A 15,018-nucleotide genomic window follows, 5' to 3' on the forward strand; every position below is an offset into this window, starting at 1 on the left:
ACCTGGCCTTCCTGCGAGTATTGAGGGCATTAGTGAGCATAAGTGTATAGCCAGTCTATTTCAAAAACAGTTTACTGTGGCGTCACCCTTAAAGTTGACATGTTCATTACTGGAGGATGAGTTGAGTGACCAGGAGATTAAAACTAGATTTACAGCGAAAGATGTTGCTGCGGTTTTAAAATCTATGTCGCGTGGAAAATCTCCTGGTCACGATGGCCTCAGTATTGAACACTTGAGGAATGCAGGCCCTCACTTGCCGAGGGTACTCGCTCTGTTGTACAACCTCTGCATTAGTCACGCGTACTTACCCGAGGCAATGATGAGGACTGTGGTAGTACCAATTGTCAAGGATAAGGGTGGTGATGTAGGTGATAAAAACAACTACAGACCGATCTCGCTAGCGACAGTGGTAGCTAAAGTGCTGGACAGTCTGCTTGGTACACAATTGGACAAGTACCTTGATATACATCAAAATCAATTCGGTTTCAGGCCTGGACTCTCTACGGAAACTGCCATATTGTGTCTTAAGGAGACTGTCAAGCACTACACAGAGAGAGGCACATGTATTTATGCATGCTTCCTTGACTTATCGAAGGCGTTTGACCTCGTCAACTACGACGTCCTCTGGCGGAAGTTAAGGAACACGAAAATGCCGGTTGAGCTGTGTAGAATGTTTAAATACTGGTACCTAAACCAGAGGAATGTAGTACGATGGTCAAGCGCTTATTCGGAGCCATACAGGTTGGAGTGCGGGGTGAGGCAGGGAGGGGTGACCTCGCCCAAGCTCTTCAACCTGTATATCAACGCACTTTTAGAGGAGCTCAGCAGCACTACTGTCGGATGCCACATTGGCGATACTTGTCTGAATAACATAAGCTATGCAGACGATATGGTGCTGCTGAGTGCCTCTCCTTGTGGTTTGGCGAAGCTCATAAATATATGTGAGAAATATGCAATCAGTCACGGTTTGAAATATAATGTCAAGAAATCTGAATGCATGGTCTTTCAAGTTAGAGGTAAAAAACTACCACCAGTACCTCCTATTAAGTTAAACGGAACTCCACTTAATAGGGTGGACCGTTTCAAATACCTTGGGCATGTAGTAACCTCTGACTTGAAAGATGATGCTGACATTGAAAGGGAACGGAGAGCGTTGTGTGTTAGAGCGAATATGGTGGCCCGCAGATTTGTTAGTTGCTCCACTGAGGTGAAAAAGACTCTTTTTAGAGCTTTCTGTACTACCTTTTACACTGCTTATCTGTGGGCGTGCTATACGCAAAAGCAGTACAACGCTCTTCGTATACAATATAATAATGCCTTCAGGGTGCTGATGGGACTACCTCGTTTTTGTAGTGCGTCGGGGATGTTCGCGGAGGCCAGAGTAGACTGTTTCTACACCACAATGAGGAAACGCTGCACATCCCTGGTGCGCAGAGTGCGGGCTAGTGCCAACGGCATCTTGAGGGCGTTCGCAGAGAGGTTTGACTGCCAGTACCTGAATCACTGTCATATGATTCACGTGCTGGTGTCCAAGCCTCTCTAAGGCTCTTATTGTTTGTTGTGTTAGTATGTATAAGTTAGAATATAATGCTTTAATTTAATTTATTATAATTTATTTTAATTTTAATGTAAATTTAGTCAATTTAATTTTAATCTTAATTTTCATTATAATATGTCAATGAATATGATCCTAAGTTGGTCGAAATAAACGATTTTATTATTATTATTATATAAATTTCCACTTTGGCTACGTAGCCCTTAACGAGTTCAATGAGGTACATCACATGACTTTATTTTACTCGTATTGCCCAACTAAAGTTCTGTTTTGCTTGTTCCAGAGACATGCACGCCGAGGTTTGCGGCAGACCAGGCCTATGCGAGGCCATGAGGCCTGCCAGCGGTTCGGAACTCTTGCGCTTTTTGAGAAAAGTGGAGTTTACTGGCAAGTATTAAAGGCATTTTAGTATTAAGTAGTTAATATTAAGTAGGCTGCGTTGTTGAAATTCTTTCCACAAGATAGAGACCTCTATGAGTGTCTCCTGATAAATTTCCTAATGTTCGAGATTTTACTCAAATGGAATAACAAAGTAATCTGAAATGAACGTGAACATAATGTGGATTTGTCTAATCTATAAGTTCTCCGTTGGTCTAATTGGCACTTAGAAGATCGATTTATTGATTGTGGATAATCCAGATTAAATAAAAACCCGCTCGAGAAAAGTCGATTCAATTTAAAAGCTTTTAGCTTTTTCTTTTAATTGTTTAGTTTGCGTTGAATTTATATAAGAAGTTCCAACACATTCTTAAACAAAAATACCGACCAGGCGAGAGATTTTTATGAAACTATAAATATAAAAAAAAATTGTATCCATAGCGGGGCCTATCTATAGATGACAATCGTACAATTCGTAGGTAGGTACATCTCCAAACGCCATACAAATAGTAAAAATGTATGGGATGGACAGATGCTAGAGTTAGAACAAGATATATGTCTGCTACGGTTTTTATAGCACATGTAGTGCAAATGATATTTTAAACGTCAAACATCAAACATCTATGAAATTATGAGGTAATAACACTTGCACTGCGTGTGATGAGTCGCCGTTATCATAAATAAGTATAGTCGGCGATAAAAGCTTGCACCAAAAATGTTTTTTTTACAAATATTTCATTAGGTATATCTTATCAAGCTTATCATCGATATTTGGAATATGACTTAAATTCAGACTCTTGTGCAGGTCTAAGCGGCGACGAGTTCCGCTTCGATGGCAACGGGGACGGCCCGGCGCGCTACAACATTCTACACTTCAAGCAGGTCTCCAGAGGCAACTACCGCTGGCTCAAGGTCGGAGAGTACCTGGACGGGGAGCTACAGCTGGACCTGGACGGTAAGAGCTGGAGCTACAACATACTCTTCAAGAGGTCTCCAGGGGCAACTACCGCTGGCTCAAGGTCGGAGAGTACCTGGGCGGGGAACTACAGCTGGACCTGGACGGTAAGAGCTGGAGCTACAACATACTCTTCAAGAGGTCTCCAGGGGCAACAACCGGTGGCTCAAGGTCGGAGAGTACCTGGACGGGGAGCTACAGCTGGACCTGGACGGTAAGAGCTGGAGCTACAACATACTCTTCAAGCAGGTCTCCAGGGGCAACAACCGGTGGCTCAAGGTCGGAGAGTACCTGGACGGGGAGCTACAGCTGGACCTGGACGGTAAGAGCTGGAGCTACAACATACTCTTCAAGCAGGTCTCCAGGGGCAACTACCACTGGCTCAAGGTCGGAGAGTACCTGGACGGGGAGCTGCAGCTGGACCTGGACGGTAAGAGCTGGAGCTACAACATACTCTTCAAGAGGTCTCCAGGGGCAACTACCGCTGGCTCAAGGTCGGAGAGTACCTGGACGGGGAGCTACAGCTGGACCTGGACGGTAAGAGCTGGAGCTACAACATACTATTCAAGAGGTCTCCAGGGGAAACTACCGCTGGCTCAAGGCCGGAGAGTAACTGGACGGTAAGCTACAACAAACTCTTCATGCAGGTCTCCAGAGGCAACTGCCTCTGGCTCAAGGTCGGAGGGTACCTGTATTTATGCAGTCGAATTAAGAATCTCCACTTTTCTAAATGACATAGAAAATGCTTTTTACGATAATTACCTATGCTTGTTAAAACTCGTACGTTAGTCATACTGAGTTGCCCATATATTAACCCGTTGACAACAGAGACATATTCAAAGTAAAAAGCGCATCTAAACGGAAAGCATTACGGTTCAAAATCGAATATGCTTTTAGAAACGCCAAACAATTAAAAAGTAAGATCCCTCTCTCATTAACAACGTTGCATCGTTAAAAAGAAAAATTGCTATCGCTTTTGAACGCCGTTAAAGCAAAAAGTCACATTTTGTTATTTGGAACAATTGGAACGGGAAAATGGTAAAATACGCGTGTATTTCTTGCATGTTAATGAAGGCAATTGAACTGTAAAAACAGGTTGGACATTATTTTTGGCACTGTACCTAAAGTTAGGGTTGCCATACGTTAGGATTTCCCTTTTTTGGTCCTTTGTCAGGATTGCGAGGGGATTTTTTTATACAGGAGCGAAACGAGCAGACGAATTGCATGATGGTAAGCGATTACCGACACCCATGGACACACGCAACCCCTTTGAGATGAGATGGAAGTACGCTCTTTTTTGGAGGTTTGAGGTCCGGTAATACCGCGGGAAACAGTTGATTCCACAGCGAGTGTCAAAGTTTTTTAGAAACCTCAACTAGACATTTTAAAGGCTAGCTACGGTCAGAGCTGGGCAGAGGATAGGGAAGGTTATGCTGTAGTATTTCTGAACCAGAGAGACGGAACAACTGCCTCTCGGGCCAATTTTAAGTTCAAAATACTCCTCAAAGTTTTCTTGGTTAAACAAAGTGTTTAATAAAGTTAAAAGGTAAAAAAAACTTCGACAGAGTTGGGGGTATGATTCATATGATCGTCCAGGAAATGTCAGGATTTTGAAGCCGGTGTCCGGACTTTTGTCAGTATATTCCATGTTTGCATATGGTAACCCTACCTAGACTACTAGTTATGGTAACCCTACCTAGACTACTATAAATTCAATATACATAATAAGATATAGTTTTTGCGAAAAATTTATCAATTAATTCTGTTCTATTCTCTTCTACGGTGTACGAATATGGCGGAAAGATATATGACGTCTCTAAAGATAAATCAAAAGCTTTCCTCTATCCTCTTAATATTTGCTCTACAAATTAAATTGCAGTCCTACTTCTGTTTGCACACACTCTAGAGAATCTAGATTTATCCATGCTCTGCAGAAATGTAGGTCGGGTGCACTAACGTTAACAGAATCTGTAGAAAAGTGTGAACACGTCCTATTCGATAAATGGGAACCAGATAGTAGATAATTACCACAGTATAAGGACTGAAAACAGTAATGTTACTCCTAAAATTTATTAGGCATACTTAATTCTCGTTCCCGAAATCTCGGACGTAAATGACTGCTCGTTCTTGCAAATTCTAAAAAGTGGTGCTTTATCAATTATAGAAAGAACTATTGTAGAAAGTATAGTCACATATTGCTGCAGCTCCTTGCACTTTTGACATTGCGCCAATATTACCAGCCAACATAAATTAAGGAAACAACTCAAAATATGATTCAAATTAGGTACTTTTGTGGATAAAATGCGACGCCCTGATCAGTTTTTGAAGAATAAGGAGTCTTTACGAACTAGTTTGGCGAAAAAGCTTGTAAGTACCTGTAATTTTGTCCCAAGTTAGACTACTGTTTTTGAATCTATTCTGCTATTACTTGCGCTGTGCAAATGGATAGTAGGTACCTATCTACGTTCCACTTCATAGAATCGAAGTGGTTCAGGCACAATCTTGCGGAGTAAGAGCCGCAATACCTTATGTTTTTACACTTTCTATTTTATTAGAATGGTTTCCTGTATGCTCTAGGTTTCTTCCAGAACATGTAAGAAAGTACTATTGTAATACAGAGTTGCAGCTACTATCTAGACACTGTAGTTTGATAGTCAGTGAGCGGTCGAAAAGTGCTCGAGTGGAGACCACGGACTAGCAAGCGCAGCGTAGGACGTCCACCCACAAGATGGACAGACGACCTTGTTAAGGTCGCCGGAAGACGCTGTATGCGGGTCGCTTCCAACCGGCACGTATAAAGGTCGAAGGGGGAGGCATATATTCAGCAGTGGACGTCTTATGGCTGAGATGAAAATGATGATGAGCGTTCAGCGTTATTCTGTCTTTACAACTCCTTTCTCATCAGTAGAATATAGTAAAGTCAATACAGATAAGTGTGACTACGGGATAAGTGTGGTTGGCCTTCATACAGGGGCCTGTTTATACACTAATCAATGTGTTTATACATTGATCAGTGTTAAGTGAAAGTTCATACATTTTCCACTAAAGGCAAGTAGGAAATAGAAAATGTATAAACTCGCCACAAACATCAATGTGTAAATGCGTAAACCGGCCCCAGTGTGAACACCAGCCATGCTTATAGCGCAGCCACTTTTGTCCGTATTGACCTTAATAACTTTTTTCCGTTCCAACAGAAATCCAATTCAAGTTGGACTCTCGTCGGCCCCCCGAGTCCGTGTGCAGTGCTGAGTGCGAGCTAGGACAGGCCAAGCAGTACGTAGAGGGAGAGAGCTGCTGCTGGCACTGCTTCAACTGCACGCAGTACGAGGTAAACATACCGTAACACCCCAGAGTACTTTAAACCTTAGTCAGTTGCGTGGAAATAAACCGACCGCTGCTTAAATGAGCCGTACGCCTGCCGCCCGCACCTTCCCCGCCACCCTTAGTCGTCCTACCCCGTCGCCCCCGTACCGCGCAGGCGAGGACACATTTAAGTGGTCGGACTATAGGCGTGGGCGAAGTCAACCCTTTTTGTTACATTGAGAATAGGTACACATTGAAAGAAAAGTTCCTCGCAGATCCGACTTCGCCCACGGCTATACTCTGTATCTTTAGGTATTAAAATAAAAGTAAACAAAATCTACCCTCAAATGGCTCCTAAAGCAGACTAAATAGAATGAGGTACAAAGTCACGACTTAAATCGCGCGGTAAGATAAGGACCCCTATTCGACAAGCAACGTTTGACGTATCGTGTTGATATCCCGTTGATGTGGGAAAAATCATAAGTTCTCGAATACGTACAATGTCAAAATTTGACATTAACAATCCACAGTTAGGGTGACAAGCAAACCAAACCGAACCACCCTTAGTTTAGAGTGGAGTTTTGGTTGTACCAAATGATATTATCCACCGTTGATGGAATCATAACTCAGTATGCGATAAAATCAACTGTTGATTTGACGTGGATGCGAAATCTGACAGTTGTACGTGTCGAATTTGGCCCAAGGACTGATGCAAGCATCCTATATATGTACATTGCATTTTAAGCAGTCATATTTTTAACAATTTTAACTCCTTGTATGTATTAATGTCGGATGGGTTAAGGCAAACATATGTAGTTTATTTTACTCGGGGCAATAGTAACAGGGGGCCGATTTTTGAATTCCGATCGCTCTATTTCGGCACCCGACAATCGGTGGAAAACGGAGACTGCTAATTTTTGAAATACCAGCGATAGAAATTTCAAATCGAGTGGTATTGACCACTCGTTTTCAATTCTATTAGTAGAATTTAAACGCCAGTTAGTGGAGATATTACTTATTGAACGAAATACACGAAATAGAGCGGTCAAAATTCAAAAATCGGGCCCCAGTATGGGGATTCCCTACAAGTGTTACTCTTGCCCCAGTGTCTTATCCCACCTGGCCCCTATTTCACCAACGTGACAGGTCCGGCAATTGGCTTCATGCATGAAGTTTAAATTTCATTCAAATATTTTTTATTCGGATGATTGTTACTATTATATCATGTTACAAATGCATTTCCGTTATTAAATTATCATTGAATTGTTTAAAATAATAAATAAAAAGTACAAAAATTTGCCCGCGAAAAGCTAGTGAACGAAACGCAACGCCATTGGTCAAAACGTCACGTGACGTCACTCGTTGAGTTTAGTGTCATTTTATTTACGCATTAAGCATGTGACCCCATATTAGATCCAATACACTGCATGTGATGTTTCTGAAAACATGAATAATAAAGATATCTTTCATTTATAATTTTTATGACCATGAAACTTTGTAAGTATCTGAACGGTTAGTGCTGTCATCTGATTTGTCATTGTCATGCGCACGGGATACTCAAAGCGCGCTATTTCAATTTTATCAATGCAAAATATCCAAACAACAAAGCGGTGGAAATTTAAGTGAAATAGAAAATATAAGTATATATCAAATAAAACGACGCCACCGAGACGATGACGGACAGCGGGTTTGTCAAAGCGCAATCGGACAATCTACAACACATATGTAGATGCTTTCATGATGTCTGCATATTTCGCCAAAATTAAAAATTTCGTTTCCGCTGAGATGAAAGGAAAGAAAGCTGAAAGGTAAATATAATAATATAATGAATTTTACTATGTGTGTGTGTAAAGCTCAAAGTGATAGCAAATGTATAGTTACCATAATAAATAACCTATAAACTGTGTATGTATATTTTGCTTTGAAAACGCAAAGGACGAGTAACGTTTTACGACCATGTATGTATCAACATTGTTGTAATGTTACAACAATGAAAAGTAGTTTTGGGGTTTAGTTTTCCTCTTTTCATAAGTTTACACCATCGTTTGCGTACTTTCGCATCTCTTGGCACGTCAAAAAATGTTTTCTCGGGTGCATTCATGGTAGTGTTTCTACACATTGGTACTAAACAATACCTATTAGAAGTATAAAATGTTTTTTTAGGTTTTTCCATGTTATTAACAACAATACAACGAATAAACACAGAAAGAGCGGAGTTGCTTGCATAAGTTTCATAGAACAGTAAATAATAACAAACGTCAGTTAGTTCACGATCCAACGCGTGACGTCATCGCGTCATCAAGAATTCGCGCCAAAAATTATGAGCGTTTCAACCGCTCAAAATTTTTCAACATTTTAAATATTTTTTAATAAAATAATGGGAAACTTTATAACAGAATTTTTATATTTTCCGGTGTTCAAACGATGTAAATAATGATTTGAAAAATTAAAATAAAATCACGCATGGGGCTAATTGTCGACATCACTGTTACTGACGTCACAGGCCTCCATAGGCTACGGTAACCACTTACCATCAGACGGGCGGTGTGGTTGTTTGCCACCAACATGTTAATTTAAAAAAAAAGTCCACTATATAGCCAGTTAATAAAGTACTTAATTTTGCGAAGCTAATGACAATTGTTACAAGAAATACGACAATTGTCACGAAATTTCGACACAGAACTCATTTACTGTCAATAATTACCGAAAGTTCTTTGAAATCTTGTGACAATTGTCATCATTATCATCATAAACATCGCAAGGTTAGTACCCGTTTTTTGCCGATATAATAAAGTTATTGTAAATAACACAATGATGGTGACAAACAGGAATACGGCCCGCCCGATGGTAAGCGATAACCGTAGCCCATGGATGCCTGTGACGTCAGCATGAATGAGACTTGTCGAATTGTCGCACCTGTCACGTTGGTGAAATAGGAGCCTGACCTTACAAACTATCGCTCGTCTAAGTTAGCAGCAAGTTATTCTATGGTCCCCTAGTGACTTTTTATACGTGCATAGAATATTTCCACCTTGCTCGTAGTTTCCGGTAAATGCAGCCTTAACGACCAACACAGCACTACTCCCTGTGGAGGCAAGCTCATTTAACAAGTTGTCTCTAAGTTCTTATAAAAACTTTAATAATATACCACGTTCCCCTCTCACAATAGGTTTCCATTTTACGGCATGCAATGTTGTTACATATTTGTGGGGGAGTATTTTGAAATTTTGCGCCCCTGGCCAATAAGTTTCGCCGCCCCAAAAGTCAAGGAAGAAAAACAAAAAGCAAGACGCTGGGCGGCATGTGCCCATGATGGCCCTAGGGTAAATACGCCCCTTTTGTGTTTAATAACTTCAATTTGGATGGCCTAGGCTTATTCCTCTATGGACACCATACAAAATAAGCCCTTTTGAAAAGTCATTCCTCATTTGTCATAAATATTCAAAATGCCACGCACACAACATCATTGATACATTAAGGGTCACTTACACCATCCCACTAACCCAGGGTTAAACGGTTAAACCAGGAGTTACCATGGTTACCAGTACAAATTGACACTGGGTTAATGGTTTAACTGGTTAACCTCGGGTTAGTGGGATAGTGCAAGTAGCGCTAACCCTACTTCAAAGCATAAAGCTAACCTTAATAGCGTAGCTTTAACACTAATAAGCGTTATTAATTTGTGCTAGTAGCGTAACGTCACGACTCCTAAGGGTGAGGATTTTTGGCGGTAGCAAGATTAAGTAGTTACTAATTCACACATACATTGCTAACCTATTCTAACTTTCCATCAGATACGTTCACCAGAGGTCGAGACGGCGTGCGTCGTATGCAGCCGAGGCACACTACCCGACCCTACTAGGACACACTGTATGCCAATACCCGAGGCATATCTGCGACCTGATTCTGCATGGGCTATTGGGGCAATGTCGTTCTCTTCTGTTGGCATCTTGGTCACAGCGTACGTATAACACACTGTAATCGGGTCGCCCTGTCCGACCCTACGAGGACTCTAGGACGCACTGTATGCCAATAGCCGAGGCATATCTGCGGCCCGATTCTGCCTGGGCTATAAATTATTGGTGCTATGTCGTTCTCTTCTGTTAGCATCTTGGTCACAGCGTACGTATACAATACTGTATTCGGGTCATCCTATCTGACACTTTATGCACCTTTATGCACACTGCATGATACCCGAGGCATATCTGCGACCTGACTCCGCCTGGGGTATTTCGGAGCTATGTCGTCCTCTTTTGTTGGTATCTTAGTCAGCGTAGGTACGTAACACACATATAGTCACGCCTTTTTCCCGGAGGAGTAGGCAGATACCACGGATTTCCACTTGCTACGATCCTGACACACCTTTCGCTTCCTTCACTTTCATAACATTCCTCATACATGCTCACCGATTTAGGGTGCTCTTGGCCTGGTCTTTCTTCAGGATTTGATCAGAGAAAGTCCGCCGAGGTCTACCCCTTCCAACTCCTGTACGTACCTACCACCTGCATGGTACGCAACCTAACACACAAACCTGCGAAATATAATTATATATAGTCACACGCTATTATCCACCTGCATGCCAACTTATATACCCGAGGCATATATGCGACCATTTTCTTGTGTGCATCTTGGTAGGTATACAACATTTAGTTCAAACACCGAAACTAGTTATAACTTGAAATCGCGTCAACTGTCTGAGCTTAAGCGGGGTAAGTTTAGACGTTTGTGGCAAGGCTATGCTGATGCGTATCTCTTTCAAAATTCTGGCTGCATTTTGGTGTTGGTCTGTGGGTGGTTTAAACTCTTAAACAATTCACCTCACCCTTTCACCTCAGGGGGCCTAGAGAAGATGACAAACGCCAATCGAAACTCACCTAAATCATCATTATCATCATCGTCTCAGCCATAAGACGTCCACTGCTGAACATAGGCCTCCCCCTTAGGGTGAATGCCATAATCGCCACGCTTGGCAGGCGGGTTGGCGATCGCAGTCGAGTACACCGAATTTGATGGACGCTGCTGCCCGTCCACTGGTGGTCTTGGACGTGGTTTAAGGACATACCCGGGTCCTGGACGTTGTTTAAGGACATACCCGGGACCTTACCAAAATAATGAATGGAAATAGTCACGAGACTCTTCGTAAAATTTGTCATCCTGATACATTTTTAGGATTCCGTACCCAAAGGGTCAAAACGGGGCCCTATTACTAAGACTCCGCTGTCCGTCTGTCCGTCCGTCTGTCTGTCACTAGGCTATAACTCATGAACCGTGACAGCCAGACAGTTGAAATTTTCACAGATGATGTATTTCTGTTGCCGCTATGACAACAAATATGTACTAAAAACAAAATAAAATAAATATTTAAGTGGGGATCCCATACAACAAAAGTGATATTTTTGCCGTTTTTTTCGTAATGGTACGGAACCCTTCGTGCGCAGGTCTGACTCGCACTCGACCGGCTTTTCTATTCATTTGGCGTTTGTCGATGTGCGTTTGTCATCTTGGCTAGGTCATCGGGAACGGCATTTGATCTTTAAGCCCAGTCCAGACGGTACAACTTTTCACCAATCTGATTAGATTGTCAGATCAAATCAGGACGCAAACGCCAATTTGGCTCGCCGATTGAAGCGTCTCTCATAATTGAACCTTCACTTTCAGTTTCGTGTGTGGTGTGTGGGTGCGGCACAGTTCGACGCCCGTCGTCCGCGCGAGCGGGAGGGAACTATCGTACGTCCTGCTCGCCGGCATACTGATGTGCTACCTCGTCACCTTCGCGCTGGTCTTCCGTCCCACGGACATCCTGTGCTCCATTCAAAGGTAAACTAGTTGATGATATTATACCTGGCGGCGTAGCACGGTCGCGTTTTTATCCCTTGTCACCATGCCTGTCACGTTCTAACAAGTATGTAAGTGCGAAAGGGACGCGCATAGTGATAGTCGATAAAAATGGAACCGTGGTGCGCCCGCTGATCGACTCTTAAGTAATATTGCTCCAAACTATTTACTACCTGAAGACAGAACACAGACCCTCACCCAATCCCCCATCCCCAATCTAGTTGAACCAAACCAAGGCTATAACCGCGAAAATCGAAATCCGCAATTTGCGGGAATTTGTCTCTGTCACTCTAATTACGTCTTCATTGGAGTGAAGGAGAAAGATCCCGCAATTAGCGGATTTCGGTTTTCGCGGCAGCACCTCTGGTATGTTGCAAACATCCGCATCTGCATCCACATCCGCATAAAATCGATGCGGAGCTTATGCGGATGCGGCTGTCGAACAAATCGGTACAGCTTAGCGGCGTAAGTGCTAGGTAATTTCGTCATTACCTATAACAAAATCATCTAGTTCCAGAAAAGTCGGCCAAGTTACTGTTTATTAAATATAACGTACCTATATTCTTGCACAAATACTAAACGTTTTGATAAGAAATACCAAAAATGTAATTATTGGTGTTTTCTAAGTACCTAATCTTGACATCCGCATCCGCGCATGTGAGGCTTTAAATATCCGCATCCGTATCTGCGGATGTCAAAAAATCTGCATCCGCAACATCCCTGAACCAAACCAACGCAGTAAAGATACTAAAGTCCGGACGGGACTGAAACCACTTTAAACTTTCCCTCGCCATCTACAAGTTTAAATCGAATTATGATTTGGTTATTTACTTAATTTCTCGTGTAATAAAGTCAGAATAAACATGGGTTTTACTGGGATACAAAGGTACTTTAAAATAAAATTTTCCCCTAAGGTAAAAATACAGTTTAAGTGTGAAATGTCACCTTTTTAGACAGGTTTCTAACGTAAAATGTTTAACCTTTTGGACACCAATGACCGATATATCCGCACCGCAGGTTCAACGCCAAAGACTGATTAATCGGTCACAGACCACAGAGCAACATAGACCTATAGTGCATAGGCATAAAGTTCAATTTAAGTTTTTACACTTCAGTGACGTGGCGTCCTGGTGATTGCTTTTGTGTCTGACACGGTGACGAAAAGGTTAAAAGAAATGGTGCCGTACTGTGGGGTTGGTTGGAGAAATATGGTATAATTTAAATTAAATTAAATTAGGTATTTCATTAAACATATCAAAAACATAAAAGACAAATATGACATTCAAGTTTCAACGCGCAAAACGGTAGAAATTTTACACGTATCAGTGAAAATCAAATTAATCCAAATATTCTCTTAAATGTCTCATGATTAGTTAGGCACTTTATTCGCTTTAGAGCCACTTGCACCATTCCACTAACCCGGGGTTGACTGATTAAACCTGGAGTTACCATGATTACCGGTACAATTTGACACTGGGTTAACGATTTAACCGCTAAACCCCGGATTAGAGGGATGGTGCAAGTAGGCCTTAGTTTCCAAACTCTTAGTGAGGCTGATAGTCAAGATTACCCACCCAGTTCTAAAGCCAATTCCGCTACGAATACATACATATGAAGGCATTAGCACGTATGCTTTAGAATGCGAATAGGTAATATGCTAATATACTCCGACTCTGTGCTTGAATACGTAAATAATGTGACATTACTACTTGATTTTACAGTGCATTGGTGTTAGCTGTAATGCTGTAAAATTTGATTTCAATAAATATCAATATCATTATAAAAGGAAAACAGGGATTAGCATAAACAGGTTGACTTCATAGTGATAAGTTTTACGCATATTCAATTTTTAAAATTCCTTGAGTTTCTTTTTCATTATTTGACACTATATACGCTATATAACTACCAGTATATACCTATAGCTTGTATACCAGTACCTAATTGTATTTTTTGAAGTGAAAACTTCTTTAGGGGCGCTGTGCACTTTTTGTGATGGGGAAAAAATGAAACCTCGCGAGAGGTCACGTGACCGTAAAATTAGTAAGACGTAAGACGGACACGTGACCCGATAGTTACAATATCATTGAGTTTTCACTTCTGCCGGCACTCCTGGAGTGCAACCCGTTGTTTTTTTATAATTACATTTGTTTTCAAGCTTAGATATATCACATACTCAATATTTTACAAAAATATTGCTTGTGAATAGGTAGGTATACACCTTATAAAACAACACCTCACGACAGTCTAAATTCGACAAATAATAGTTGTATTCTATGTTGTGGCCCAAAGTAACCTGAGTTTACATTACAGCTTTATCATATTCAAAAGTCAAAGCGATCGAGTTTATTTGACGTTTCCTGTCACTGGCATATTGATGAATACACCCTGTATCTCTCCATAATTTTGGCTATACGTCTTCGTAATAGAAAAAAGTTATAATGCCTGTCAACCGAATGTATATATTTTAGGCATTCGGCTATAAATTCACCGCTGTCATGTAAGCAATATATTTTATATGAAGGAAATAATGATATATGAACTAGCTACCCTTTTTAATGCGGCTTAACGAAGTGACAGAATAAGGAAAGATAACTTCGGTTAGCTTTGACTTTCTTTATTGCGACACTATCTAAAGTACGCACTTATATTTTTATGGATTAATGACGGCAATATGAATACCTGGCAATACAGTAGATTAAATATCACGATTTTCGATATTCCCAGCCACTAGCCTCCGCGTAAAAATCGTATGAATTTTAAATATTAATGAAGAGTTATCATTATCAAAATCATCATTTATAGCCAGGCCAAAGGCCAATTCGAGTTTTAGTATACGATCTGTTTCCGATATGATACTGATCTGTCAGTGACAAAAGTGTCATTTTTGGTTGAAGAATTATATCTTTAGTAAGGTATCTTTGTGCACAAGAAAAATAATGAGATCCAAAATACTACCCTGCGGTACACCTAAATTTACCATAGTAATTCTTGT

At 41.2% G+C, this 15,018-nt stretch overlaps 1 protein-coding gene across 1 annotated transcript in view; it reads left to right on the forward strand.

The window, feature by feature from the left end:
- The window catches only part of LOC134670351 (metabotropic glutamate receptor 2-like), a 274,915-nt gene that overhangs the window by 240,841 nt on the left and 19,056 nt on the right, over positions 1 to 15,018 (forward strand). The window contains exons 8-12 of the mRNA XM_063528169.1: positions 1,839 to 1,942; positions 2,739 to 2,888; positions 6,083 to 6,216; positions 9,986 to 10,152; positions 11,850 to 12,008. Of these exons, the coding sequence (XP_063384239.1) occupies positions 1,839 to 1,942; positions 2,739 to 2,888; positions 6,083 to 6,216; positions 9,986 to 10,152; positions 11,850 to 12,008 (714 nt within the window). The remainder of the gene's footprint in view (positions 1 to 1,838; positions 1,943 to 2,738; positions 2,889 to 6,082; positions 6,217 to 9,985; positions 10,153 to 11,849; positions 12,009 to 15,018) is intronic.

This window comes from Cydia fagiglandana, chromosome 13 (genome assembly GCF_963556715.1).
Source record: "Cydia fagiglandana chromosome 13, ilCydFagi1.1, whole genome shotgun sequence".
Lineage (NCBI taxonomy): Eukaryota > Metazoa > Arthropoda > Insecta > Lepidoptera > Tortricidae > Cydia > Cydia fagiglandana.